The sequence below is a fragment of the Phyllobates terribilis genome, unplaced genomic scaffold (genome assembly GCF_046119375.1).
Source record: "Phyllobates terribilis strain yellow unplaced genomic scaffold, ASM4611937v1 Scaffold_4__5_contigs__length_816908805, whole genome shotgun sequence".
Classification (NCBI taxonomy): domain Eukaryota; kingdom Metazoa; phylum Chordata; class Amphibia; order Anura; family Dendrobatidae; genus Phyllobates; species Phyllobates terribilis.
This window is the reverse complement of record NW_027362764.1, coordinates 535,529,169-535,556,480: the sequence shown is the minus strand read 5'-3', so window position 1 is coordinate 535,556,480 and position 27,312 is coordinate 535,529,169. Positions and strand designations below refer to the sequence as shown.

Below are 27,312 nucleotides of genomic sequence, written 5' to 3'. Positions count from 1 at the left end.
GGTGGAATCCGCCATACGAAAGTGCAGCAGGAGAGGCTGTGTCGGAGGGGGTGAGCAAAAATAAATGCAAAAAATAAAATTGTGACACGCTCCATTGAATAGCTGTGCAGTACAGAGATGATGCTTCTAGGGTAGAATACAGTGACTTGCGGAGAAACATAATTAGTTTATTATTAATATTCCCACTGACACACCTGGCAGGGTCTCTGATAACCTGTGGGTAGTGGCACGAGATGTTCCGGAAAGTTGCTTTTGCTCTTTCTAGCCATTGCACTTTCTATTGGAATTTTTTTAAACTAGTTTGATCGAGGTATCGAAGCACAAAGGCAATTTATTGTATTCATGCAAACAATGCTGCGAGCAATGCTGGTTACCTACAAGTGATTCATGGCTTACTTGTTGTGGTCTGCTGAGAGTCAAGGTATGGTAGAGTGACTTGTTAAGTAAGCGACAGTCAGGAACTGTGCCTTATTGCTCATTGCTCCCTAGAAGCACTCCCTGCAGCCAGCCTGGGCTCTGTAGTCCTAGATGAGGTCTTCATGGGTGCTGACCATAAAAAGTTCATCAAAGTAATGAGGCGAAGAGATAGCTTGGCGCTCATGGGCAGAACTCGGCACCAAGGAGTGTGAACTGGCTCCAGCTGTGACAATAAAACAGCAGGTGGCTGCTGTCATTAGGGGTGGCAGATGAGGCAGGGGACTAGCACTCAGCCCACAAAACTCTCATTTGTTAGCCATGACCACTGTACCATGCAAAATAGCTTCCATCTCAGTCAGTTTTACATTGCAAAATATTACACAGTCGCCACAAGAAAATTGGAGCCTTGGGTGTAAAAAGCAATGTGATCTCCTTATATAAAGACAGCTCTGCTAAACTATGCTAGAATGATGTAGTGAGTGGTGTGTGTCTGTGTATGTGTATATATATATTATACATGTATATAAATAAATATATATGTGTGTTATGCACAATATACTGGCCCTTACTTATTATGCTGATGTAAAGGTATAAACCTTAGTCTATACATTGGCTTGTTAATACTTTATTTTGCATTACATGTATCGTGTTTATCACATTACAAATACAATGAAGAGCTAATCTCTAATATTCTTTGTTTCTGCAAAATATCAACTAGGCAAATTTCTTTGGCAAATTAATTTTCCATTCTCTCATATGACCTAATGATACTATATTATATTCAAACAATTATCTAAGTCCAGGATAACACTACTGACACCGTTTTTGTTCACGGCTCGTAGTCTTTAACCCATGGCATTTTTTTTTTTTTTACTGCCGTTATTTTTTCCCCCTTCTTCCAAGAGTCTTAAATTTTATATTTATTTGAGCACTTGTATTTTGTGAGATAAGTTGTTGTTTTGAGTGATGCCATTAGTTTTACAATACATTAAGCACTGAAAAACTGGGAAATGAAATCCCCCAAGTGGGATGAAATGGTTTAAAAAAAAAAAAAAAAAAGCAACTCTGCCTTTGCTTTTTGGCTTTTACAGTATCTGTGTTAAAAATTACGTTGGAACACAATTCTCCAGGTCCGTATGATACCAAACCTCTAGTTTGTGTGGATGTGTATATGTTTTTTTGTTTGTCGTCTTTTTTTAAAAAAAATTAGTAAATAGACCTTTAAGAGGGATTGTTTTTTGCACGCCGAGCTGACATTTATTTATATAATTTTTGAGTACATTCAATGTTTTGATCTCCTTTTATTGCATTTTTTAGGGAGGTGTGATGACAAACAAACAGCAACTCTGGCATTTTTTGTTTCCTCTCTATGGCATTAAATAATTTTGTATTTTGATAGATCAGTCTTTTATGGACACTGCAAGGCCATTTTTTTTTAAACTGGAAAAGGGGGCTGGTTCAAACTTTTATTTATTTATTTTTGTTTAGATTTCTAAAATATTTTTATTTTATATATTTTTTATTGTCCCCTTTAGTCAATTTGTGCCAGCGATTGTTTGATAACATATTCTACAGTATATACCGCGGTCGGTCTGGGCACTGCTGTGGTCGGTCTGGGCACTGCTGTGGTCGGTCTGGGCACTGCTGTGGTCGGTCTGGGCACTGCTGTGGTCGGTCTGGGCACTGCTGTGGTCGGTCTGGGCACTGCTGTGGTCGGTCTGGGCACTGCTGTGGTCGGTCTGGGCACTGCTGTGGTCGGTCTGGGCACTGCTGTGGTCGGTCTGGGCACTGCTGTGACTGGTCTGAGCACTGCTGTGACTGGTCTGGGCACTGCTGTGACTGATCTGGGCACTGCTGTGGTCGGTCTGGGCACTGCTGTGGTCCATTGACCAGCACCAGTTGTTTATCATGCGGCTACAGTTTACTTTAGGTAGAGGTTAATAATAATTGTTTCTGATATGGCATCTTATTCATTCTGCTGGAGGTTTGTAAATGCAGTCATACCAGAAAACTACATATACTATGTAATATATACAATGTAATATAGAACAATTCTCATGTGTTGCTGGAAGATATAGAAGTAAATAAGCTCTGACACTCTACTACTAGCAAGAACAGCAACCAGGGCTGGTGTACACAGGGATTCTGCAGAAATTGTCTTCAGTCCCGATCGCCAATTGGGCTCTTTTTTGTCACTAATATTAATGCAGTGAAACATCTCTAAATGACAATACCCTACTGACTGGTCTCCATCTTACCAAACTTTCTCCTCTGAAATTGATCCTGAACGTGGCAGCCAGGTTCGTATTTCTGTCCAGATGCTTCACCAACGCCTCCAACTTGTGCCAGTCATTGCACTAGTTACCCATCCACTACAGAGTACAATATAAACTTCTCTCTCTCACCCACAAAGCTCTGCACAGTTCTGCATGACCAAGCATCTCCTCCCTCATCTCTATCACACTATCAATGTTCTTCATTCTGCAACTGATCTAAGACTAACATCCTCCCATTTCCGTCTCCAAGACTTCTCTTGTGCTGCACCAGGAATGCACTACCCTGAACAATATGATGATACCTAGCCCCTACATTTTTAAGCCTGCTTTAAAAACACATCTCTTTAGACAGACCTATCACCTCACATCACTAACCTAACTCTTTCCTGTTCCCCCTTTCTAAATTTTCCTCAGAATCTGGTCCCTCCTATTCATCTGTCTCCACATCCTCCATGCGCCCAATAGCCCTCGGTAACTCTACTTGTACAGATACAGGCTGATGACAGTATCATCCAGTTTTTGTTTAAAATGCCCTCTTTATTATAATGATGGCTGGACCCTACATGACGAGCGCTTTTTACCTATTGTGTCCCCCATATTTCCTTATAAATTGTAAGCTTGTGAGCGGGACCTCACTTCTCCTGTAACTCTTGAGCTTTGTGTTACTCATAATGTCTTTATTGTCTATACATGTCCCTGCTTAATTGTAAAGTGCTGCCGAATATGTTGTTACATAAATAAAATTATTATTATTAGTATTATTATTAGACCACCTCTTTGAGAAGACTAACCGCTCATCAAGACTTAAAGGGGTATTCTTAAGTTTGGAAGCTATCCCCTATCTATGGGATTGCAGATAACTTCCTAGTCGCTGGGGGTCCAACCCTCTGAAGAGCCCTGTGTGATTGCAGTGTTGGTCGATCATGTGCACTACCACTCCATTTATTCTTAATGGGAACCCTAGTGATTGCCTAGCACTGTGCTCTATTGTCTTTAGTGCTCCCATAAGAATGAATGAATGGAGCGGCAGTGCACATGATTGACCTCTGTCACATGGGGCTCTTCAGAACTACGGTTCTCGTGGTCATTGGCTACCCTAGTGGTCACGCCTCAAGCATTCGGGTAGTTATCCCCTATTCCATGGATAGGGGATAACTTTCAATCTTAAGCATACCCCTTTAATTTCCCATGACAGATTGTGTTCCACCATAAATTATACTTACCGGCATTCTTCGAGAGGATCATTCTCTAGTTGACCACTTTTCAATGCAATTTTGGATCTCAAAGAGGTTTTCATGAATTTTTTGAGCAGAAACACTCCAAGGGTATGTGCGCATGGTGTCTTTTTCAGGCGGATTCTGAGCAAAAGTGGCGCAAAAACACCCCATGAAATGAACATAATACACAGCAATGTCAACACCACACTGCACATCCAGGAGTACGACCACCAGCATTTTCAGTGTTTACATAGCCTCAAATGGCTAAGATTACATGGCGTATTGTTCACTGGTGCAGTAAACTCTGGAATATGAGATGTCGTAGAATATGGAATGTATTGTACAGTTGATATCCAGTTTATATCTAAGTATATACGGAATCAATTACAAAAAGAAGTCTCCCGCCGTGTGTAATTGTACAAAACCGCTGGGGTTTGAGCAGCATCCCGCTCAGGAAAAAGTGGAAATAGATTGACCATAGGGCAAGTATTACAAGCTGATCATTGTCTCCTTAGAGATCCATAACTAATAAATGGCATCTCTAATGCCTCTGTGCATCGGCAGAAGCTTTCCTCTTTTAGTGCCTTGAGCCTGCATTACAGTGAATGTAAATCTTCCCATCCAATCACAACACATTGACTTGAACAGCGCCATAAAGAATACCCCCTCTTCTCCTGCGTGCAGCAAACTATGTAGATTTTTCATAGCGTGACAGTCTAGACATGAAAGAACTGCTTGATAGTTATTACAGGCAATCAATTAGACTTGTAAAATGTTTGAATCATAAAGACAAATATTTAATTGATCGCTCATGAAAGCTGCATGCATACAAGGGATAAGTATATTCCTGGCAGTAATGAACTCCGAGGCAAAGCCCCCAAGGCTACAGAGATATAAGGCCTTTATTCACGAGGTGCATCTGCTGCAGAAGAGGCTTACCAGCCCATGCCCATTCATTATTTCAAGTATTTAGTATTGTGTTACGAGGAGGACGATGGCAGGCAGAGATGCCAGATATACATCGCTAATAACCTGAAGAAGCTGTCGGATATCTTGATAGGTCGGATTCAATAGTTACTTTGTTTTAAAACTCTGGGTAATATTTTCTTAAAATTATACATGCATTTCCCCTGTTATTCCTTCTGGACGAGTATTCATACATTTACAAGTGCGTGTTACTATTCCCTTAGTCGATATGGTGTGCCCCACACAGTTTTACTCTGCCAGATAAATTGGACACAAAGGCTAGGTCCCCACAATGAGCTTTTGGTGAGTTTTTAATGTTGCAGATTTTCTGCACCTATTAAAGCACCACTCCAGTGTTTTGTTCTTTTTTCAGCGCTGTAGTGGCGCTTTAAATGCAAGTCCTCTGCCCCAGTCATACACTCACCGTATGGCATCTTCACCGTTTTTCGGCTCCCCTCCGGTCCCACAGCGCCATCTTGTGAGAGTAGCCTCTGATTGGCCAGAAGTCAGGAGCTACGTCACAGGGTCTCAATGCAAGTCTATGAGGCCAGAACGAGGCTCTCATAGACTTGTATTGTAAAGACACCTCCGTGCCGCGCCATGAAACACTGGAGCAGCCTGTAGGTCACTTTTCTCTGGAGACCGACGGGAGCGATGCTGGAAATGGATGAAGGCGGCGGGAGGGGACTTGCATTTAGAGCACCACTCCAGCGGTACAATAAATAAAAGCTGGAGTGGTGCTTTAAGTAAATTAAGTTACTCGCGTTTTTCATTGCGTTTTTGAGTGCCTTTTTTTACGCGTGTTTTTATCGCATTTTTGACGCTGCCCGTTTTGTCTCTTGTCGATATGTCATGTTTTAAATAAAGCTACTTTGTTTTTGATATTTTTCTGTGATTTGGCTTTGACAAAACTTTATTGATATAGTCATATGCAGGATCACATGCATTTTTGACGCGTTTCCGCCATGGAAATCACTTTAGGAATCGGCATGTCACTTCTTTTGACCACTTCACAGTTTCCGAACCTTAAGCGGTTAATAGAGGTAACAAAAGACTGAACATGTGCACAATAATGTCGCTTTTACATTGCCATGCACTATGATTATTGTTTGGGGCGGTTGTGGGGTGCCTTTTCATTCAGATTCCAGGCAGAATCTACCTGAGAGAGATGTCGTACACATACCCTGTGCACATTGAAGGGTTTCTTTTAGCATTTTTCCAACAGTTTTGACTGCAGTTTTTGGAGCTTTTCCTATGGTTTTTGTGATGTCTTTTTTTACTGTCGCTTTCTAGTTGTTTTTTTTATTCACTCGATTAAATAATGAAGAAACCGCTAAAGGCTTTTTATGGAAAAAACATGTTAAGATGATCCAGAAGACATCTAGGAATCTTCTTGGTGTCTTTTGAGCTTTCCTATTGACTTGTATTATAAAGTACAGAGAGTCTTCTGAATAATGGACAAGTTCTGTAAACTGCTTGGTGTTTTTAGAAGCCTGAAATGGTTTAAAATTTGTCAAAGCGTTTTTATGATGAAAAGCAACTTCTTTATAATTACCTCCCTCTGTCTTTTCTGCCTGTGAGCGGCGCTATCACTGGCCACTCCCAGGCAGCACGTGACCCCCCGCTGGCGTCCCGTCTATTGAGGCCTTACTCAGCGCTTGGGCCCCCGCGGTGGCTGCTGGGTTGTGGGCAGGGTTACCCCATAGCGTCACACCCAGCATCCATTGCGCGCTTTCCCAGTGAATAGGGAGAGGCAGAGCGTGCTGTGGATGCCGGGTGTGACGTGGGGGGTAACTCCGCCCACAACCCAGCAGCCACCGGTGGAACACGGAAGAGAGAGACCCCCTGCTGCTGCCAGCACTTGTCGTGACATCAGCGGATGTCAGAGCCGGCTGCAGCCGGGGGTCACGTGCTGCCTGGGAGTGGCCAGTGATAGCGCCGCTCACAGGCAGAAAAGGCAGAGGGAGGTAATTACAGAGAAGCTGCTTTTCTTCATAAAAACTCTTTGGCATATTTTAAATAGTAGTGGACCACCCCTTTAAAGATGTTTACGATCCTGAACATATATGCACGGCAAGTCATTTTTACATAGAAATGCATGGGTTCGTTCTTTTGAGTGTTTTCTGATGAGTATTTCAATCGGCTTCTATAGCAAAATTCACATGAAAATGTCATTAGGTGCACAATACTTGAGGAAGCATTTCCTGAAACCGCATCTACTAAAAAACCTGTGGTTTTTGCCTTTGGAAAAAATCTTTGTGTGAACATAGCCTAACAACTGATTGACCATTTATCTTGCTTTTCCTGCTGGAATAACAGAGAACTGTATATCACGTATATAGCGCCAAAAAGAAGCACTCCAACCATCAAAGTTGGTTATTCCCTCTGGGTCATCAGTCTCTGAAAAAGTCCCTGGCAGGGCGAGAAGCAGAGCAGCTGGGTCAGGAGTTGAAGGGGAATGATAAATGCAGGGACAAGAGACTTCCTGTTTCTACATAGAGCAGAGAAAAGAGAAGAATTAGCTTGGTAGAAAGGCAAAGTGAGTAATAGTAAGTCCACAGTGCTCTATAATATGATGATTGCAATATATTAATAGGATAAAAACTTTGATGGGAGTAGTGCTTCTTTAATTCCACAGCGCTTTACAGACATTATTTGCACTGTCCCCATTATGGCTCACAATCTAGATTCCCTATCAGTATGTCTTTGGAATGTGGGAGGAAACTGGAGAACCCAGAGGAAACCCACACAAACACAGGGAGAACATACAAAATCCTTGCAGATGTTGTCCTTGGTGGGATTTGATCCCAGGACCCCAGTGCTGCAAGGCAACAATGCTAACCACTGAGAAATGACACAATACAGATTAAAAATACTCTGTGCAGCTTTAATTTGTTAGTTACTTATGGAAGTGGCTCCCTCAGCTTGCACCTGTTCACATCTGTTTGGAAGTGACAGTCATGCTGTGGGCCCACGATGCAGATTTATTGCGTTTCCATGGCAGCATTTCCGCTGCGGAAACGCATTAAAATCGCTTGTTAAGATGTCTGCCATGTTCCTCAATGATAATCTGCATGTGCTGTGCACATGCTGCGGAAATTTCCGCTGCGGATTATCATTGCGGAAAAATCCAGTTGCATGGATTTATATTGTGTGACCAACTTGTCAAGCCCTTTTCCAAGTGATGCTCAAATCTCTTGAAAAAAACGCATGCATAAACGAATGTAAAATCCGCATGCGTTTTATCTGCCAAGGAGATTCAGAACTGCTCAGAAAATTTCTGCTTCAAATCTGCATCGTGGGCACATAGCCTCAGTCTTTTGATAATAGGCTGATATTGCTGTTTTGTATAATTCACTTCTCAGCAGTCCTCTCTTTATCATCGATCACAGACAGGATCAGAAGGAAAGAAAACCCCAACATAGATAACACAGGAGTAGGTGATGATCACAGCGCACCTGCTATCCCTCCCTGCACAGTGACTTCTGCACAGGTCACAGAGCATGCCTAAGACACTCTCCTTTACAGGGCAATGGACATCCACAGTTTATTCACATCTAGTTGCTGTAAAGCCCATATGTTAATGCTGTCAGCTCAAGCACAATGGCTGCCTCCATAATCACATACAGAAAATAGAAGAAAAATCATATTAAAAAATGTTTTTATTATCTTAAAATTAAGAAAAAAATAATAATGGGCAATACGTGTCCTTTATGATGCTTGTTTATTGAGCTAATACATATCCATGGTTTCCTACTATTGGTTGGGACTTAGCCACTACTATATGCTTATAGTTAGGGTTTTGTTTTTTTTCCCCATTGAGAATAATTCTCTTTCTGGCAAGGAGGAAACACTTTGGCATTTTCCTGGTGAAGCCATGGTCTTAAATTGAATGCTGTCTTCATCACATAATTCATCTGTGTCCATTATATGCGAAGTGTCCAGATGAATTCAGTGTTTAATGTTAAAAATCTTCTAACATGCCAGTTTGATTTGTATCCCTTCATATCATCGCATGCTAATTAAAATCATATTTCTGCATATTTCATGCCTTTCGTGTACATATGCAAATGGAAACCCATTGCCTTTCAGCAATTAGTAATTAAGTTTATGAAGGACAGCTGTAATACATAATTAACAAAAATGTTTGCGAGTCCTTTTCACACTGGAAGTTGTAACAGAAACATTTGCTTATCAAGTGAGCAATTTGGCTTTTTCTCTTGCGTATGTAGCATATCTAAATTGTCAGCCTCCATCATCTTGCAACATAATTAAAAGCTCCGCTCGTAACACTACAGACGCCATACAGTGAATTAAAGGCTTTCTCCTCTTCTGTGTGCCCCGGCCAGCATCACATTTCTACCGACGTTTCTTTTATCATTAAAAATCACTGTTGAAAATGTTTGTGATGCGTTTTTCACTCACTCAAAAATTAAAAACAAAAAAATGAGTGTATCAGTAACTTCTGCTAAAAAAAAATAATCTTTAACTATTTTACTGTATATTACTTGATTTATTTTAGGCAGAAAATTAACTATTATATTATAGTAGAAAAAAAGGCATAGTATAATGAAGGTGATCAGTCACAGTAGGGTTTTCCCACTAGGGTGAAGGGCTTAAAAAAATAGCTGAGGAGGGCAGAAAATGTGTTTAAAGCCACCACTCCAGCTTTTTTTTTCAGTAGTGCAGTGGTACTTTGTAAGTCCCCTTCCTCCGGTCATATACTCACCCTCTGATGTCTTCACATTTTACTGACGCCGCTCCGGTCCTGCGGCGCCATCTTGTGGGCTCAGCTTCTGACTGTCCAGAAGTCAGAAGCTACATCCCAAGCTCTCAATACAAGTCAATGAGAGTCAGAACATGGCTCTCATAGACTTGTATTGAAGTGACCTCCGACGCGCGCCACAGGTCACTTTTCACCAGAGACGAACCAGAGCGACACTGGAAAAGAATGAAGGGGATGACAGGTGAGTATCAGACAGGGGGCAGGGCACTTGCATTTAAAGCTCCACTCCAACAGTGCAATGAAGTGAGGCTTTAAATAAAATTAGCAATACTCAACTATTTAAAGGGTTTGGCCAGGACTAACATATTGATGAGTTATTAGTGGGATAGGTCATCGATATCAATGCGGTCTAACATCCGGCACCCCCACCAATCAGCTGTTATCCGCTTCAGTGCGCAGCCTGTTTATTAGTTGTAATCAGCTACCGGACCTCATCTCCTTTTCAAGTGTGGCTCAGTGGTTAGCACTGTACTTTTGTAGCTCTGGGGTCCTGGATTCAAATCCCACCAAGGACAACATCTGCAAGTAGTTTGTGTGTTCTCCTCATGTTTGCATGGGTTTCCTCCGAGTACTTTGATTTCCTCCAGCACTGCAAAGATGTAGAGATAAGAAAATTAGATTGTGAGCCCCAATGGGGACAGTGATGATGATGCCTGTTAAGCACTGTGGAATTTTCCCGGCATTATATAAGCGATTACAATGAAATAAGGGAATGGGAAATGAGGTGCAGTACCTGGAAGTGGCCACTAATAACATACGGAGCTGCACTGGTTCAGCTCTGAACATGGTTTATCTTCAGTCACAGCCCGAGTAGATACCAGCTAATCAGAGGAGGTGGAGGGATATCAGATCCCACTAAACTGATATTGCTCATCTATATTGGAGGAAAAGTCATCAATATGTTGTTAAGGGATTAACCCTTTAGTCTCCCTTTCCAACACCTCTGCTCTGATAGTCCTGCAGTGACAACATATGACCCATCAATTACATGATGACTGTAACTAATCATTAGCATTAGTGGCACAAGACCAATGAGCCCAGTGTAAGTGGCTGCAGCTGTCACAAGCTTCCTAGTTGTGACTTCTGTGCTGCAGCCTGTCAGCACAGATTGGGGGCAGCGGTGGAGAGGCAGTGCTAGACTTATAGGTGGTTTACTTAAGCCTATTATTTTTTTCACTTCTGCAAGTCTATGTAATATAAATATCTTGGGAGAACCCCTGAAACATTCCTAGAATATTGTGTCTTCCATACATAGTTTACATGTGATTTATGTTTCTATTTCTTTCAGGGTGGCTTTTGTTATGAGAAAGCATCTGAACACTCATTTACTGGGGAAGCATGGAGTTGGAACACCAAAAGAAAGGTAATCCCACCAGTAAAGGACTGTTAGTGACGTAGTCCTTCACTGAAGTCATAAGTATTCTAATGTAGTTCTTCATGTAATCTACCAGATTATGATAATTCTCTATGATACATCTCTTGTAATAAAATATAGAAAACCGCTATCCTCCAGAAAGATGCCTAAACAAGATGATATGATAAGAAAAAAAAGTTGACTGCCGCTGCGATCATGAAGGTTTTCCTTCAGTCAGAGGTGTCTCACGCTGGGTTATCTCTGCCACCGGTCTTCTGATTCCCATTGTTCTGTGTCAGGAGCAGTTGTAGCACATTTTACTTGATTGTACTTCGGATTAAAGAAATTTTACTGCATATTCCAAATTTTAAAGAGTTTTTCAACTTGGAATACAAAACTTTTTTGTGCGTTTTAAAATAAATATATGCACAACTCGTTATTGTAGTTGTATTGAGGAAGGTGCCCCAATCTGAAGATGTCAGCAACAAACCCAGTTTCTGGCAACTTCCTTATGGCCCTAAAAAAAAAATATATATTTTTTGCACATGATAGGTTGTGTGTGTGAAGGGGCCTCGCTAGCTGGCTTATTTTTTTTGTCTATTCATCAACTGAGATGGAGAAGGGGGCTGGATTTGGCATTGATATGAGCTAGTCAGCCAGCCCCCTTCTCACACAGAACTGGTGGTGATGTGCCAATACAGGAAACCCTCTCCAGTGTTGAGCACAAGCTGAAAGTGAAGTTGCCGGGGCTCTGGATTGCCTTGACCTCTTCAGATTGAAGCTCCTTTTCTAATAAAAGTAAAATAACTCCACTTCAACTTTTTTTTTTTATTTCAGTGCTGGAGTGGTGCTACTAATCTAAGTTCCCTGCCCCCCAGTATTGGGGCCTGTGCACATGTTGCAGATTTGTCACAGATTTGTCGTGGGTTTTTTTCTGCGCAGATTTGTCACCTGAAGGGTTCCCTGATGCCAGCAAAGTGAATGAGAATCCTGAAGTCTTAGGCGCACGTTGCCTATTTATGATTTGCAGATTTGTCTGCAGATGTAAATCTGCAGCATGTCAATTATTTCAGCATTTTTGCTGCAGATTTCAGTCATACTAATAAGTAGGAAAAAAATCTGCCCCAAAACGCATGTGAAAAATGAATGAAAAATGGGTCTATTTTACTCAGCATTTTTCCTGCCAAGAAATGCAGAAATGGTGCAGAAATATCTGCACCAGATATCTACCTTGTGCACATACCCTTATACTTACCAGCCACATTCTTCATCTTTTATCGGCACCGCTCCAATCGTCTTCTGCAGGTGGTCACATGCCGGACCGCTCCAGTGTTTGCTGCTCGGTGTAAGTCTATGAGAACCAGAACGAGACCAGGTCAAGCCTCTCATAGTCTTACATTGAGAGCTTGTGATCGTTGCCTATGACTTCTGGTCAGTCAGAAGTTGTGGTCGCAAGATGGCAGCACGGAACCGAGCGGTGCCAGGAACCGATGAAGATGGCAGCTGTTAAACTTAACATGGATCAATGGCACCACTCCAGCGCTGAAATAAAGAGAGGCTGGAGTGGTGCTTCAGTGTTATGCGTCATTCATACATGTACCAATGTATCTGTGTGTACAGCGTATTGTCGGCTCCTATATGTTTTTTCAATTATTGAAATATTTGCATACACCACAGTGCTTTGTGCTCATTCTCATTATTTAGTCTGCGTGACTGGCATGTGATTGGTGGTTTTTAGCTTTTTTAGACAGTTTATATATTTTTGAAGATGAAGAGCCTTATAGCCAAATAATATTGCCAGGTAATGTGGATGGCATTTCACTGTACTTATAAAACCTCAGTTAATGAATGTTTCCCATAAGTTTGTTTAGTAAGCATGGTCCGCTGGTTGAAGTGAACATTGTACTTGTCAAACAAGCAGGTGTTTCTCTTTCTCTTGCCCCATGTGCTTGACTTCCAGGTCAAATAGCTCTCAGTGGTCCAAAAGGGGATGTTCTCCAACATTAATGAAACGTGGTTACAACTTAGCCTTTAATTATACAGAATAAATAATTGGCAGAATGTGCACATATTAAAAAGAAACTCATGCTTACGCGTTTTGGGTAGCTACGCCATGATTATATCGGTTGTCCACTACTAGGGCAACGCCTTCACATTCCCCATGTTTGCTCTCGTTAAAATAAAAACACCTAAACTCCCCTCCCGTGCCGGGGCCATTACTGCGGTGTTGACACTCACATTCCCGTGGCTCACATGAGGTTGTTACGCCATGTGGACCCTGCACGCAAACAGCGCTGGCGTCACTGTCCCCGCCTTCGGACATATACGTAATCAAGAGGTGATGAGAGCAGCTGTAGCTCCCACCCACACTTGATTGCTTATACGTCAGAATAACTGATCAAGGGGTTTTTCTATCCAAAACATCTGAGCATTATTGGTGTTTTTAATAGGTGCACATTCTGTTTTTATCCTATTTGATTAAAGGCTAACTTTTAACTGCTTTCCTTTGGTGCTGGGGAACATCCTCTTTTGGACCATTGAGAGCTACATGAATAGTTTACTTGACCAAGATTTTATGCCTTTTCTGTTGTAGGTGTTAATGGATAAGGTTTCTCCTTGTGGAGAGTGACAAGCCAGGCCTGGCATGCCAGTGAGGAGACTTAAACACCTTGCATGCACCTCTGGGAAATGAAATATGCAAATTGTCTCTTCAGAGAGGAAGAGGTCTTGACCTCTAGTGCACCTATTGGCAGCAGCAGCAATCCTACAAGTCAATATCGACCCTTCCAATATGACTTAGGATAAAACCAAACCAGAATCCCAATTTGACATGTTTCGGGGTATTAACCCTCATCAGTGCAAAGTATGAGACTTGATTTGGCTAGCTGTTGCACGAGTGAAATAAGTCAGTAGTAGACATCTTGGGTCGTAGGTTATCTCATAAGAGAACAATAGGATCGGGCGTTTGAGTTTTAACTGTGCTTTCCACTTTCCCCTGGCATCTGCCTCCATACACCTACACATCTGATGGTCCTGCCGGTATCTGGGGGCCTCCTGTTGCTTGGCCCGTAGCGGCTGCTGTGCCTTATTCCCGCAGATCCAACCGTGCAGCTACGGTTCTCATACAGTAAAACAGATAAGTTGTTTTGCCCCTTTTATTTATATCGTTGTAAGGTTGGAAACGTCTTCATCAGCAAACCAACCATTCGTTTTTCTGCAAATTGAGTTATTTTGTTTTACCTGCTTAAAACATTAATGTAGTGGCTGGAATAGTGCAAGCTTGCTACATTGTAATCTCTCCAGGACAATCTAATCGGTTTACTTTCTGCGCTTTACGCTTTACTCTGTTCTCTGATAGGTTGCATGTTACAGCAAATTATGATAGAAGCTAGCTAAATAGGTTGTGGCAATTAAATTAATAATGCATTTACTTTGCTACTATTTAGACATGGTGCTTTGACTGATATATGCAAAAATGGTAATTTATTAAAAGCAAATTCATGTAATTGTACTGCTGAGTTTGATGGACCAAAAAAAGTTGTCAGCATGACTATCATCAAAAAAACAAAAATGAAAGAAGTTCTTACATTTGAAGTCAGAGCAGCATATTATTTCTGATGGCAAAGATACTGACAGCATAGCAAACAAAAACAACTTGTTTCTAGAACATTCCAGGCATATAGGAATTCTGCATCTCTTCTCACCTACTTTCCATATTCCTTTTAATATTGCTCTATTTTTCATGATGCCCTGATAAGTACATCACTCATATTGCAATTCACAAGATTGGTATCAAACAATTGTGATGAGTACTTTCAGACGATAGCAAGATGTGTGCCAGGAAGGCAGATTGTGCTGAAACGGAATATATCAGCAACTGCTGAGTGTTTTTCCAATGGTAGAAAGTTAACTCATCTGTGTCAGGAAGCCACCGATGCTATCGTCTAGAAGTGCGCCACTGACTTTCACCTTGATTCCTGCCATCAACATTTAGCACAATTACTTATAAGGAATCTCATATAACAGGATTACTTGGGCGCTTGGGTCTAATTTTAAACTGAAGAAAAACACTAGTGACCTAGAAATCAATGATCCCTTTAAATACCAATAGGGCTCCGCTTATTTTAAAGCATTTTTTGTTTTGGGAAATATAAGTTGATAGCTCTAAATCTGTGATCATGGGAGTCCGACCTTTGGCACCCCACTACTGAATAGGACAGATGTTCAGACTCTGTAATCAGCAGCATTGTTTCTTCATTCTTTATCTAGGCCATTCGTGTCAAACTTCGGCCTGTGGGCCAAATCTCTGGCTCTCAGGGAAGTTATATTTGGCCCGCGACACCAGAACCGCCATGCCTATGTGGGGCCATTGTTCTGTATGGAGGACTATATGGGGCCCATTATTCTGTATGGAGGACCATGTTGGGCCATTATTCTGTATGGAGGACTATGTGGGGCCCATTATACTGTATGGAGGATCATGTCGGGCCCATTATACTGTATGGAGGATCATGTCGGGCCCATTATACTGTATGGAGGACCATGTCAGGCCCATTATACTGTATGGAGGACCATGTCGGGCCCATTATTCTGTATGGAGGACCATGTCGGGCCCATTATTCTGTATGGCGGACCATGTGGGGCCCATTATACTGTATGGAGGACTATGTGGGGCCCATTATACTGTATGGAGGACTATGTGGGGCCCATTATTCTGTATGGAGGTCTATGGGGGCCCATTATTCTGTATGGAGGTCTATGGGGGCCCATTATTCTGTAGGGAGGACTATGTGGGGCGCATTGTTCTGTTTGGAGGACTTTGTGGGCCCCATTATTCTGTATGGAGGACTGTGTCCTATGACTATTATTCTATATACTGGTTAGCCCGCGACTTTGTCCAAGTTTTTCATTTTGGCCCTCTGTTTTTTTAAGTTTGACATCCCTAATATAGACACATAAAAAGGTCTGAATATGCTTCTTGGCCTTTCAGTACCCACACCAAAATTTGTTTTCCGGTTCATTCTGCTTTATCCTGTAAATGTTATGGACCAGTCCTGTCACTGATTACAGGTTAAAGCTTCACTCCAGTTTTTTTTTTTTGAGGCACTGGAGTGGTACTACCAACATAAAGTCCCTGCACCCAATATTTTACTCACTACCCTCCGTCTTCAGCTCTTCACGGCACCGCTCCAGTACCGTGCCGCCATCTTGTGACTGCAACTTCTAACTGATCAGAAGTCAGAGGTAAATGTTAAAGGGACCTTACATTAGTGACACCACTCCAGTGCTGCAATAAAAAATGCTGGAGTGGTGCTTTAAAGTGAATCTGCCAGTAGGTGAACCCTCCAAAGCTATCTGCATGTGCATGCAGGTCATCGGAAGCTGAATAAAATGATATCTTGATAGCTGTGATTTGATGTTTTATTCCAGAGAAATCTATGTTTTTCTTATATGTAAATGACCTGTTCAGGACTATGGTCCGGACACTGATCTGCATGAGAATCTGCCTCCAGAGATTATTTCAGTGGCATTATCAGTGTTATACAGTGGCATGTAAAAGTTTGGGCACCCCTGACCAAAATTACTGTTATTGTGAACAGTTAAGCAATTGCACAATGCTGGCATGTGTCATTTGCAAATAATACTGCCCCCTTAGCAGAACTATATGATGATTAAGTACATTACAAAGTGGTAGTAGGTCGTATTCTGCACTGAGTTCTGCACTAAAAAAGTTCCAGAAACTCCTTTTAAGCATTTTTCCCTTGCCAAAGAGCCCATATTCTCATCAAAACTTAAAGGTGTTGTCCAACACTTGGACAACACTTTTTTGATCTACAGTGCATTGTGAAAGTATTTGGCCCCCTTGAACTTTTCTACCTTTTGCCACATTTCTGGCTTCAAACATAAATATATAAAATTCTAAGTTTTTGGGAAGAATCAACAACAAGTGGGGCACAATCGTGAAGTGGAACGAAATTTATTGGATCTTTTAAACTTTTTTAACAAATTAAAAACTGAAAAGTGGGGCGTGCAATATTATTCGGCCCCTTTACTTTCAGTGCAGCAAACTCACTCCAGAAGTTCAGTGAGGATCTCTGAATGATCCAATGTTGTCCTAAATGACTAGTAATGATAAATAGAATCCACCTGTGTGTAATCAAGTCTCCGTATAAATGCACCTGCTCTGTGATAGTCTCAGGGTTCTTTTTCAAGTGCAGAGAGCATCATGAAGACCAAGGAATACACCAGGCAGGTCCAAGATACTGTTGTGGCGAAGTTTAAAGCCGGATTTGGATACAAAAATATTTCCCAAGTTTTAAACATCTCAAGGAGCACTGTGCAAGCGATCATATTGAAATGGAAGGAGTATCAGACCACTGCAAATCTACCTAGACCCGGCCGTCCCTCTAAACTTTCATCTCGAACAAGGAGAAGACTGATCAGAGATGCAGCCAAAAGGCCCAGGATCACTCTGGATGAACTGCAGAGATGTACAGCTGAGGTGGGAGAGACTGTCCATAGGACAACAATCAGTCATACACTGTACAAATCTGGCCTTTATGGAAGAGTGGCAAGAAGAAAGCCATTTCTCAAAGATATCCATAAAAAGTCTCTTTTGAAGTTTGCCACAAGCCACCTGGGAGACACACCAAACATGTGGAATAAGGTGATCTGGTCAGATGAAACCAAAATCTAACTTTTTGGCCACAATTCAAAACGATATGTTTGGCGTAAAATCAACACAGCTCATCACCCTCAAAACACCATCCCCACTGTCAAACATGGTGGTGGCAGCATCATGGTTTGGGCCTGCTTTTCTTCAGCAGGGACAGGGAAGATGGTTAAAATTGATGGGAAGATGGACGGAGCCAAATACAGGACCATTCTGGAAGAAAACCTGTTGGAGTCTGCAAAAGACCTGAGACTGGGACGGAGATTTATCTTCCAACAAGGCAATGATCCCAAACATAAAGCAAAATATACAATGGAATGGTTCAAAAATAAACGTATCCAGGTCTTAGAATGGCCAAGTCAAAGTTCAAACCTGAATCCAATCGAGAATCTGTGGAAAGAGCTGAAAACTGCTGTTCACAAACGCCCTCTATCCAACCTTATTGAGCTCGAGCTCTTTTGCAAGGAAGAATGGGCAAGAATTTCAGCCTCTCGATGTGCAAAACTAATAGAGACATACCCCAAGCGACTTGCAGCTGTAATCGCAGCAAAAGGTGGCGCTACAAAGTATTAACTCAAGGGGGCCGAATAATATTGCACACCCCACTTTTCAGTTTTTAATTTGTTAAAAAAGTTTAAAATATCCAATAAATTTCTTTCATTTCACGATTGTGTCCCACTTGTTGTTGATTCTTCCCCCAAAAATTAGAATTTTATATCTTTGTTTGAAGCCAGAAATGTGGCAAAAGGTAGAAAAGTTCAAGGGGGCCAAATACTTTCACAATGCACTGTAAATGTTTGGCCCTGATAAAATAAAAAAGCCTGTACTCCACTCCTGTTCTGGCACCGTTACAGCGGTGTCAGCACTCACGGTCCCCAGGCTCCCGTGAAGTTGTTGTGACACGTGAGCCGTGGGCCCAATCAGTGCTGGTGCCACTGTCTTCGCCTTCTGTCGAATTGAACATGAAGAGGAAGTCTGAGCTGCAGCTGATCTCTGACTTCCTCTTAATGTTCAATTTGTCCGAAGGCGAAGACAGTGGCACCAGCGCTGATTGGGCCCACGGCTCACGTGTCATAACAACTGCACGAGCGCTGTGGGAAAGGGAGTGCCGACACCGCGGGAACGGCGCTGGCATGGGAAGGGAGTATAAGCTTTATTTTATCGGGGCCAAGCGTGGAGAATGACAAGGAGTTGTCCAAGTAGTGGACAACTTCTTTAAGACCAACAGCAATATACCATTCCAGCTGATGTATCCGAGGTAGTGATTCTGAGTTTGCATTTCTTTGCCCACTAAGTTTATGCATCTCAGCCATGTAAACTTTGGATACTTTCTTCTTCTAGTAGGTATGGTCCAAGAGTGATTTTTTTCGTATCCCATTGCCATTTGAAAACATTTACATGCATTGTTACAATAAAGTAACAATCTCATAACTAGGGATAGCTGATATCACTGGTGAAATGGAAATAAAAGGTAGCATCTTAGGGTGATAGGAGAACATTTACCTTTTATATCCAGCTGTTTGTTTTCGTCTTGCTGTGACCCAGCAGAATACAAAAGATCTTTCATTCTGCGATGGTAAACCAATATAAGTTAGTGTAAATAAATGGCACTAGCATAATTTATTCAGGTTTTCCCCAGTCTGCTGTAAATCTTGTGTTGTTAGTTTAAGTGTATAAACAGCCTGTGCAGATGGGTGGCCGAGTCACTACTGACTTCTGCTACTGCTGCTGTTTAGATTAGCAGGAAGCCTTCGACTTTCTTCGTATGGATTTGAAAGTGAATGTTTTTGGACATTTTAAGTCTGGCAAAGTTTCTTTACTTCCGTGTTTCCTGTTTATTATTATAATACATGGGATACAGTTAAAACCGAAATACATCAAAACAGCATGTAGCTGTAATGCTGTGGATATCTGCGGAACGTATCGATGCACGAACTCCTTGTCTGTAACGTTCCCCTCACACAGTCCACTTATTCATTTAATATCAGGAATAGAGTCCTGTATAAGTTTCTATCAAACTGTATTCTAGCTGTGCAATTTTTGTATGTAATTTGCTTATGGCAAACCTGAAATATCTCATTGTGTTGCGGCCAAACCAAGACTTAGGGAGTAACAGCCAATTTATAAAACTTTTATCATGTCAAGTGTCATGTTGGAGCCTTTAATTTGTAGGGGGTCAGTTGCTAAGTCCCATAATGGTTGGTGAAATAAATGAGTAGAAGCACTCAACCTTGCTATGTGCTCCTCCGTAGGGACTTCAATGAGCCCACCTTCAACTAAGCCAACCTCTCTCTAAAAAGAGCTGATTTCAGTTGAAAGGGCACTCGGTCTCTTTATTTCAGCGATCTATGGATGTTTCAGTGCCAAGACCCCCACTGGTCAAAATTTCTGACATGTGAAACCATATAAACTGGCAGTATTTTAAGGAAATTTGCATATTTAATAATCTTAAGCTGTGGTTAATTAGTCTCCTGTTTTCCCTTAAGACACTAGTAAGTTGGAAAAACATTTCTGGATGACACAACTGTTGAATTTCAATCTGAGCGTATATGGCGTGTCTGCTGTACCCACCTCAAGTCATCAATAAGTATAATCAGGACATTTCCTGAATATCAATATTACATTAGTGGGGTGTTTACCTATGGTGCCTTTAAAATTACCTGATTTAAAAGTCCTTGGTGTCCTGGTCTGGATAAAAAGAAGTCATCAGTATGCATCTTCTGCTCCATGCAACAGGCCACACTCTGGGGGATGGGCAGGCAGGAGAAAAAGAACCATTCGCCCCAGATATCTGATTGCTGACTGCATTAAGGTACAATGATCCTGCCATCCCGGCGAGAGAGGATACAAACTGACCACTACTGTTCTTTCAGTCGCTTAATGAGGTGAATCAGAATTTCTTACCCCTCTCTGTTACTCAACGTAAAGGAGAAAAAAGAGAGTGGTTAGCCTCGTCAGGAAAAAAAAACAAAGGCAAAAATAGGTCTGAAACTCAGACCTGTGTCTGCCTCCTGTGTGACACTAAGCTAAAATGAATTTTCCGCAGGCCAGGTGTTGCCGTTTGGGAATAAGCCGACCTTTTTCTTAAAATGTATTCATAGTGTGACAGGTGACAGCATATACCTGTGGTTTCATTTGTCCCCCAATTAAGGCTACAAGAATGAGATTTTATGGTGAGTACTAAATATCTTCTATTTTTGGAGCACAGATTTTCTTGGAATAGTTTGCGGGAGCCATACGCAGAACTTCTAAGGTGCCAGAACAGCAGAAAACTTAGTGATTAATTCATCTATGGCTGCAATTACAAGATTGGCTCCACAAGTATTTTCACTCTTCAACATCCACTTCATATTTTATTTTTGAAAACTTGCAAATATACCAGCTTAGTGCCCATACATTGTGCTCCGCTTGGGATTTCAGAGACGCGCACCTCATAAATTTTTAAGTGGGCTCTCTACACTACTGCAATGCCATACATGTGAACGCTAACTGGGGTTTAGGCGCAGTATGGAGCGTAAAGGGAAGGGGGGGGGTTCGGATTGGGGAGCACAGATTTCACTAAATTTTATTTTGTTGAACGCTGGGGGTAATCAATGTCACTTTTCTAGAGCATGTGTCCTACCAGTAACGTGCAAACCCCCTATATTTCTGTTGACAGATGACCTGAGTGGGGACTTGTTTTTTTTTGCGGGAGAAGTTGAAGTTTTTATTTGTAACATTTTGGGGTATGTAATATTTTTTTATCGCTTTCAGTATAAGGCTAGGATCATATTTATCCTGTGCAAAATGCTGAGCACTTACTTCAGGTTTCCGTGTAAATCCCACCAAAAATGTGATTCAGATGAAACCCCCAATGGATCCACTCACTTATAATAAGGCAGATGGAGTCACTTTGGACTCCGTCTGGCCTCTGTTACAGTGGAGTTCATCATTAGATGTGCACACAACTGTGGTCGACCAGAGTTGTGACAGTTATCCAGATTAAGGTAGTGATAAGAGGCGATTCTGCTCACCTGGTGGAGTTGTGTGAGAAACATTGAAACTGTATCAAACAGGGTTTCAGCTGCTGCAGCTCCACTGGTTGGCATATCCAACGTGGTAATATGGATAGTTTGGAGATAGTGGGTGACCTGCGCTGCTGTTGTGTATCCAATCAAGGAGTCAAAATCAGGCAAAAGTATTGGTAGTGCGGTTTATTCTCTGTGCTTTTCAAAGTATTCCAACTTCTTCAAGAGAACCACGGAGATCCCTGTGGTTTCCTGAAGAAGAAGTTGGAATACTTTGTTAGAAGTTTGGATACTGGTCACCCGTCATCTCCAAACAATCTGCAAAGTTTGGAATACAACATTTTAATTAACTGGCATTCAACCACAGGTGTCCAACAAACAGTTGATTATAAAAGGGCTTTATTTAAAGGGGTTATCCGGTACTTTTTTTTAAGTTGCCCAATGTATTCAGCATGTGGGCATAAGTATCTCTGTAAATACCTTGTGTTGCAGATAATGCCTGTGAGCGGCGCTATCACTGGTATCTATAGAAACATCAGCTCGGCACGCAAAAACTAAACCCTCACCCAGCCCCAGATCCTGAAAAATGGAGACGCTAACTTTGGATTTTTTTTCACCACTTAAATAGAAAAGAAACTATACATGTTTGGTATCTACGAACTCATAATGACCTAGAGAATCATAATGGCAGGTCAGTTTTAGCATTTAGTGAACACAGTAAAAAAACAAACAAAAAACAATTGCACTTTTTTTGCAATTTCACCGCACTTGAAATTTTTTTCCCGTTTTTCAGAACACGATATGGTAAAACCAATGTTGTTGTTCAAAAGTACAACTTGTCCTGCAAAAAATAATCCCTCACACAGCCACATTGACGGAAAAATAAAAAAGTTATGGCTCTGGAAAGAAGGGGAGCAAAAAAACGAAAGCTCACTAACGAAGGTGAAGGGGTTAAGTAGTGAAAAAAATGCCAAAGTTTGTGAAAATAAAAAATGGTGCCATTTTCAAGACCTGTAGCTTCTCCATTTTTTGGGATCTGGAGCTGTGTGAGTGCTTATTTTTTACGCTGAGCTGATGTTTTTACTGATACCATTTTGAGGTAGATACGATGTTTTGATCGCCAGTTATTGAATTTTATTGCAATGTTGCGGCGACCAAAAAAAAACTTAATTCAGACTTTTTGATTTTTTTCTCTCGTTACACCATTTACCGATCAGATTAATTTAGTTTATATTCTGATAGATCGGCATTTTGGAACGCAGCAATACCAAACATGTATTTTTTTAAATTTTATTTTGAATGGGGCAAAGTGGGGTGATTAAAACTTTTATATGTTTTTAAATATTTAAAAAAAATGTTTTTACACTTTTTAATCACTTCAATAGTCCCTTAAGAGACTTGAAACTGCGATCATCTCCGATCGCTTGTGCTTCTGCTATATGTAGCAGAAATGATCATCTCCTATAAACGCCAGCCATAGGCAGGCGTCCACAGGAGATCTGCAGTGACCGGCATGGGGTCTTCTGCAGACCCCTGGCTGTCATGCCAAATCATCGGCGACTCGCGATCATGTGACAGGCGCCAATTGGCGGGGTTTGTGACGCACTTCCTGTAAGCGCAAGTTAAGTGCCACTGTCAGAGATTGACAGTGGTATTTAATATGTTGACAGTTTCGGGTGGATCGCGATTACACTCGCAGCTGTTAGGGGCACATGACAGCTGATCAAAGCAGCTTTCATGTGCCTGAAAAGATGCGGGCTCAGCACCAGAGCCCACATCAAAGAGGAAGGCGACCTATGATGTACCTGCAGTCCTGCTCATCGTTATTTGCACCCATGAAGTTTAAGTAGATAATGTGAAATATCTCCTGAAAAAAAATAATCAGGTGAAACAGTTTTTTGTATAAACCACTCATGTTAAATACGAAAGAGCAAATGATAAACAATCATTTAAAGCAAAAAACAATGAGAGGAAAAAATAGAAAAACCTACAGCTTACTGTGACACTAGTATTGGCACCTTTTGCATTAATTTAGTATGGGAACACATTTAAATTACTAAAGAGATTCACCTGTAATTAATTGTCAGTGCCCATGTGACATGAATTAGCCAATGAATGATGACTTCAGTGTCTTAAAAAGCCACATGGTAGGCCCTGTTCCTTTGTCACAATGGTGAAGACAAAGGAGCTGTCTGAGGACATCAGAACTGCTATTATTAGCAAACACAAGACTTCAAAAGGGTATAAGGCCATCTCCAAAGACCTTGGTATCCCAGTTTCCACAGTGCGCAATGTTATTAAGAAGTTTTCCAAGCATGGAACCGTCAAGAACCTCCCTGGACTTGGGTGGTGGGGGGGAGGAGGGGAAGGGGAAAATTGACAAGAGATGTCTTCGAAGGCTGGTGCGAATGGTAGAAAATACACCACGTCAAATATTCAAAGACTTGAAGGCCAACCTTGAACAGTCTGGTGTCATGGTTTCAACAAGTAGCATACTCTGCACACTAAACCAAGCTGAGCTTTATGGGCGAAGGCCAAGGTAGAAACCATTGCTGAAGAAAAGAAATAAAAGGAAACGACTGATCTTTGCCAAAGAGTACATCCTTCTGGGAAAATGTTCTGTTGACAGATGAAACAAAAATAGAGCTTTTTGGCAATGCAAAGCAACAGTCTGTTTACAATGAAGCTTATAAGGAAAAGAACACCTTACCAACAGTTAAGCATGGTGGAGTATCCATAATGCTGAGGGGTTCCTTTGGTGCGTCTGGTACTGGAGGCCTTCACTGTATCACAGGAATCATGAAATCAGAGAATTATCAAGAGATTTTATAGCGAAATGTCCTACCCAGTGTAAGAAAACTTGGTTTGAGTCGAAGATCATGGGTCCTCCAGCAAGACAATGACTCAAAGCTCACATCCACAAGTACACAGGAATAGTTGAAAAAGAAAAAACAAAACTGTTTTAAAATGAGTCCTGACCTCAATCCCATTGAAAATCTTTGGGGTGAGCTGAAATTTGCCATTGGGATAAAGAACCCTGCAAACATTCAAGAACTTAAACAAACTGCAAAGGAAGAGTTGAAGAAAATTCGAGTTAAGAAGAGCAAGAAGCTTATAGATGGCTACAAATAACGTTTGGAGGCTGTCAGCAATACCAAAGAGTGTGCAACCAAGTATTAATTAGGAGTGCCTTTATTTCTGCACATGCTATTTATTCTGTTTTTTTCTTTTGAAATTGCAACGTGGAAGTTGAAAAATAATGTTTTACTGTTGTTATTTTGGGCCACTAATTAAAAAATTCTAAGGATATAACTTTGGTGCATTTCCATTTTATTTCTGAAGATATTGTACAGTTTATGAAAAAATGAAGGGGTGCCAATAATAGTGAGCAGCACTGTATACGTCATAGGTCGTAAAGGGGTTAATATGCTATGGTGTCTCAGAGAAATTAACCGGTTTATTTAGTGCAATTTTTTTTTTACCTTACGAAGTAGGCATTGAGTTCACAAGGTAATAATGTAATAATGCAGAGCAGCCCTAAGACCCATCCTCAGAAAATCCTGTGTGAAATGCCCACTTGTTAAAGACCATAAAAATTAGCACCAAATAAAAAGGCCAATATCTCTGAAACTGTATGGTGAATTTTAAAAAATAATTAATGAAAAAAACAAAACAGAAACTCCGCAGCAGGATTAAAACAAAAGCAAAAATTAGCCACTTTTGACCTGGTAACAGGTCCTTTTTAAAGTTTTTTGTTTTTTATTATTATTTTAGGGGTGAAAAGAAATTTAGTTAGAAAAAAATGTGTCACCATTATCTGAGGCCGTAACGTTTTCATTTTTCAGTCGATGGACGTTTTTACCGATTCCATTTTGCGATAGATATGACATTTTGATTGCTTTTAACAGCACTTTTTGTGTTATTGCAACAACCAAAAAAACATAATTTGGGCAGTTTTTTAATATTTTTTTCTGTTTATGATGTTTACGAATCGGATTAATTATTTTTATATTTTGATAGATCGGACTTTTCTGAACACGTGTAGTTTTTATTATCTTTTTTTTAATGGGTAATGAGGGGAAAAAAGGATGTGATTTGAACTTTTTATGCTTTTGTTTTGCTTGTTTTTTTTTTTTCTTATTTTTTAAATCACGGTCTCCTTTGAAGCTCGGCCACAGGCTGGCTTTCGTGGGAGCTCTGTGAAAACAAGCATGCAGGTCTTCAATAGACCCCCGGTTGTCATGGGAACCCATCGGTGCCCCACGATCATGTCATGGGTGCGCCAATAGGTGCATAGTATAGTATTTTTCAATGGAAATACATAGTAGATATAGCTTGTGCGCATCTCATGCATCCTCACCAACTTTGCTGTTACTGAATTCATAGGAATTCACATGGGTAATTTCGTTTGACCATGCTGGCAAGTCATTGTTTTCATCATGTGTGGCTTCAGATAAAAATTAAAAAATTTAACACGTATTGAAAACTGGAAGTTATTGCATGTGACATGAAATATACAAAATGTCTATGATGTACCTTTTATATAAAATATCAAATAACATTTCCGTCTAAATTTTACCTAGAGTAATGAAGCACACATCCTAGGGTGGCTCCTTTTTTACAGTGGTTATAAAATCGTACTGCCCATTTTGATGCATTTTTCCGTGATGTGAAACTGACAAAAATTGCAATGGCCACATTTAAAGTTACCTTTTGGAGAATTTTTTGAAAGCCAATTTTTTGTGACTTTTTTTTCTCTATTATGGACCAATAGGTCCCGTAAATTGTTGGTACGTCTACATGATACAATTGGACCCCTATCCACAATTTCAGTTAGGCTTTCGTCACTTCTCAACAGATGCCAATTATTTTGGATGGCAGATCGGATCGCTTTATCCATTGGACTATATTTGAAATTAAAAGTATAGAGTAGAATTTTATTACTTGCCGCAGATAGTATGTTGTCTATGTAATTCTATGCCCTTGTGGCCTCCATTACATAGGCAAAACGATTCGCCCTTTATTCATTAGATTTAGAGAGCATTTTAAATCAGTTCAGACTAAAAATAGGCTCCAAAAGACTGATTGAACATTTCTGGGAGTTTCATGAAGCAGATCCCTGGCTGATGCGTTATGCTGGATTGGAGCAGGTGCATTTACCAGCAGGAGGTGGGGACCTGCACAGACTCCTACTCAGGAGAGAGGCATGGTGGATCCTACACTTGGAAGCACAGGGACCCACTGGCCTAAATGATAGATTAGAGATGTTGGCGTTTCTATAAAAATTTTTTAATGTAATGTCAATCATAGTATAACTTATTTTTTGTACTTTGTTTTTAATATCGTTGTTTTGTTTATATGCTCGCAGCGGTGTGAGCGGGTCTTATTCCGACCCCTTTTTTGGTGATGTCGTGTGTTGATTAGATTAAAAGTAATCACCTTTGTTACATTCCCCATACCTGTTTGACCCGTTGAAGCGTGTGTCGGCGCGAAACGGCCGTCGTCAAGAACAGCATGACATATACCACCCAGCTTGTGATGTTTTTAAAGAAGAAACAATAAAGAAGCATTTTAACACAGTCCGATGAGTGCCTTCCACTTTTCTTGAACTATTCA

At 41.0% G+C, this 27,312-nt stretch overlaps 1 protein-coding gene across 1 annotated transcript in view; it reads left to right on the top strand.

The window, feature by feature from the left end:
• ZNF407 (zinc finger protein 407) overlaps nucleotides 1–27,312 on the top strand; it is a 641,504-nt gene that overhangs the window by 213,937 nt on the left and 400,255 nt on the right. Inside the window, exon 4 of the mRNA XM_073678940.1 lies at nucleotides 10,951–11,025. Coding sequence (XP_073535041.1) covers nucleotides 10,951–11,025 — 75 coding nt within the window. The remainder of the gene's footprint in view (nucleotides 1–10,950; nucleotides 11,026–27,312) is intronic.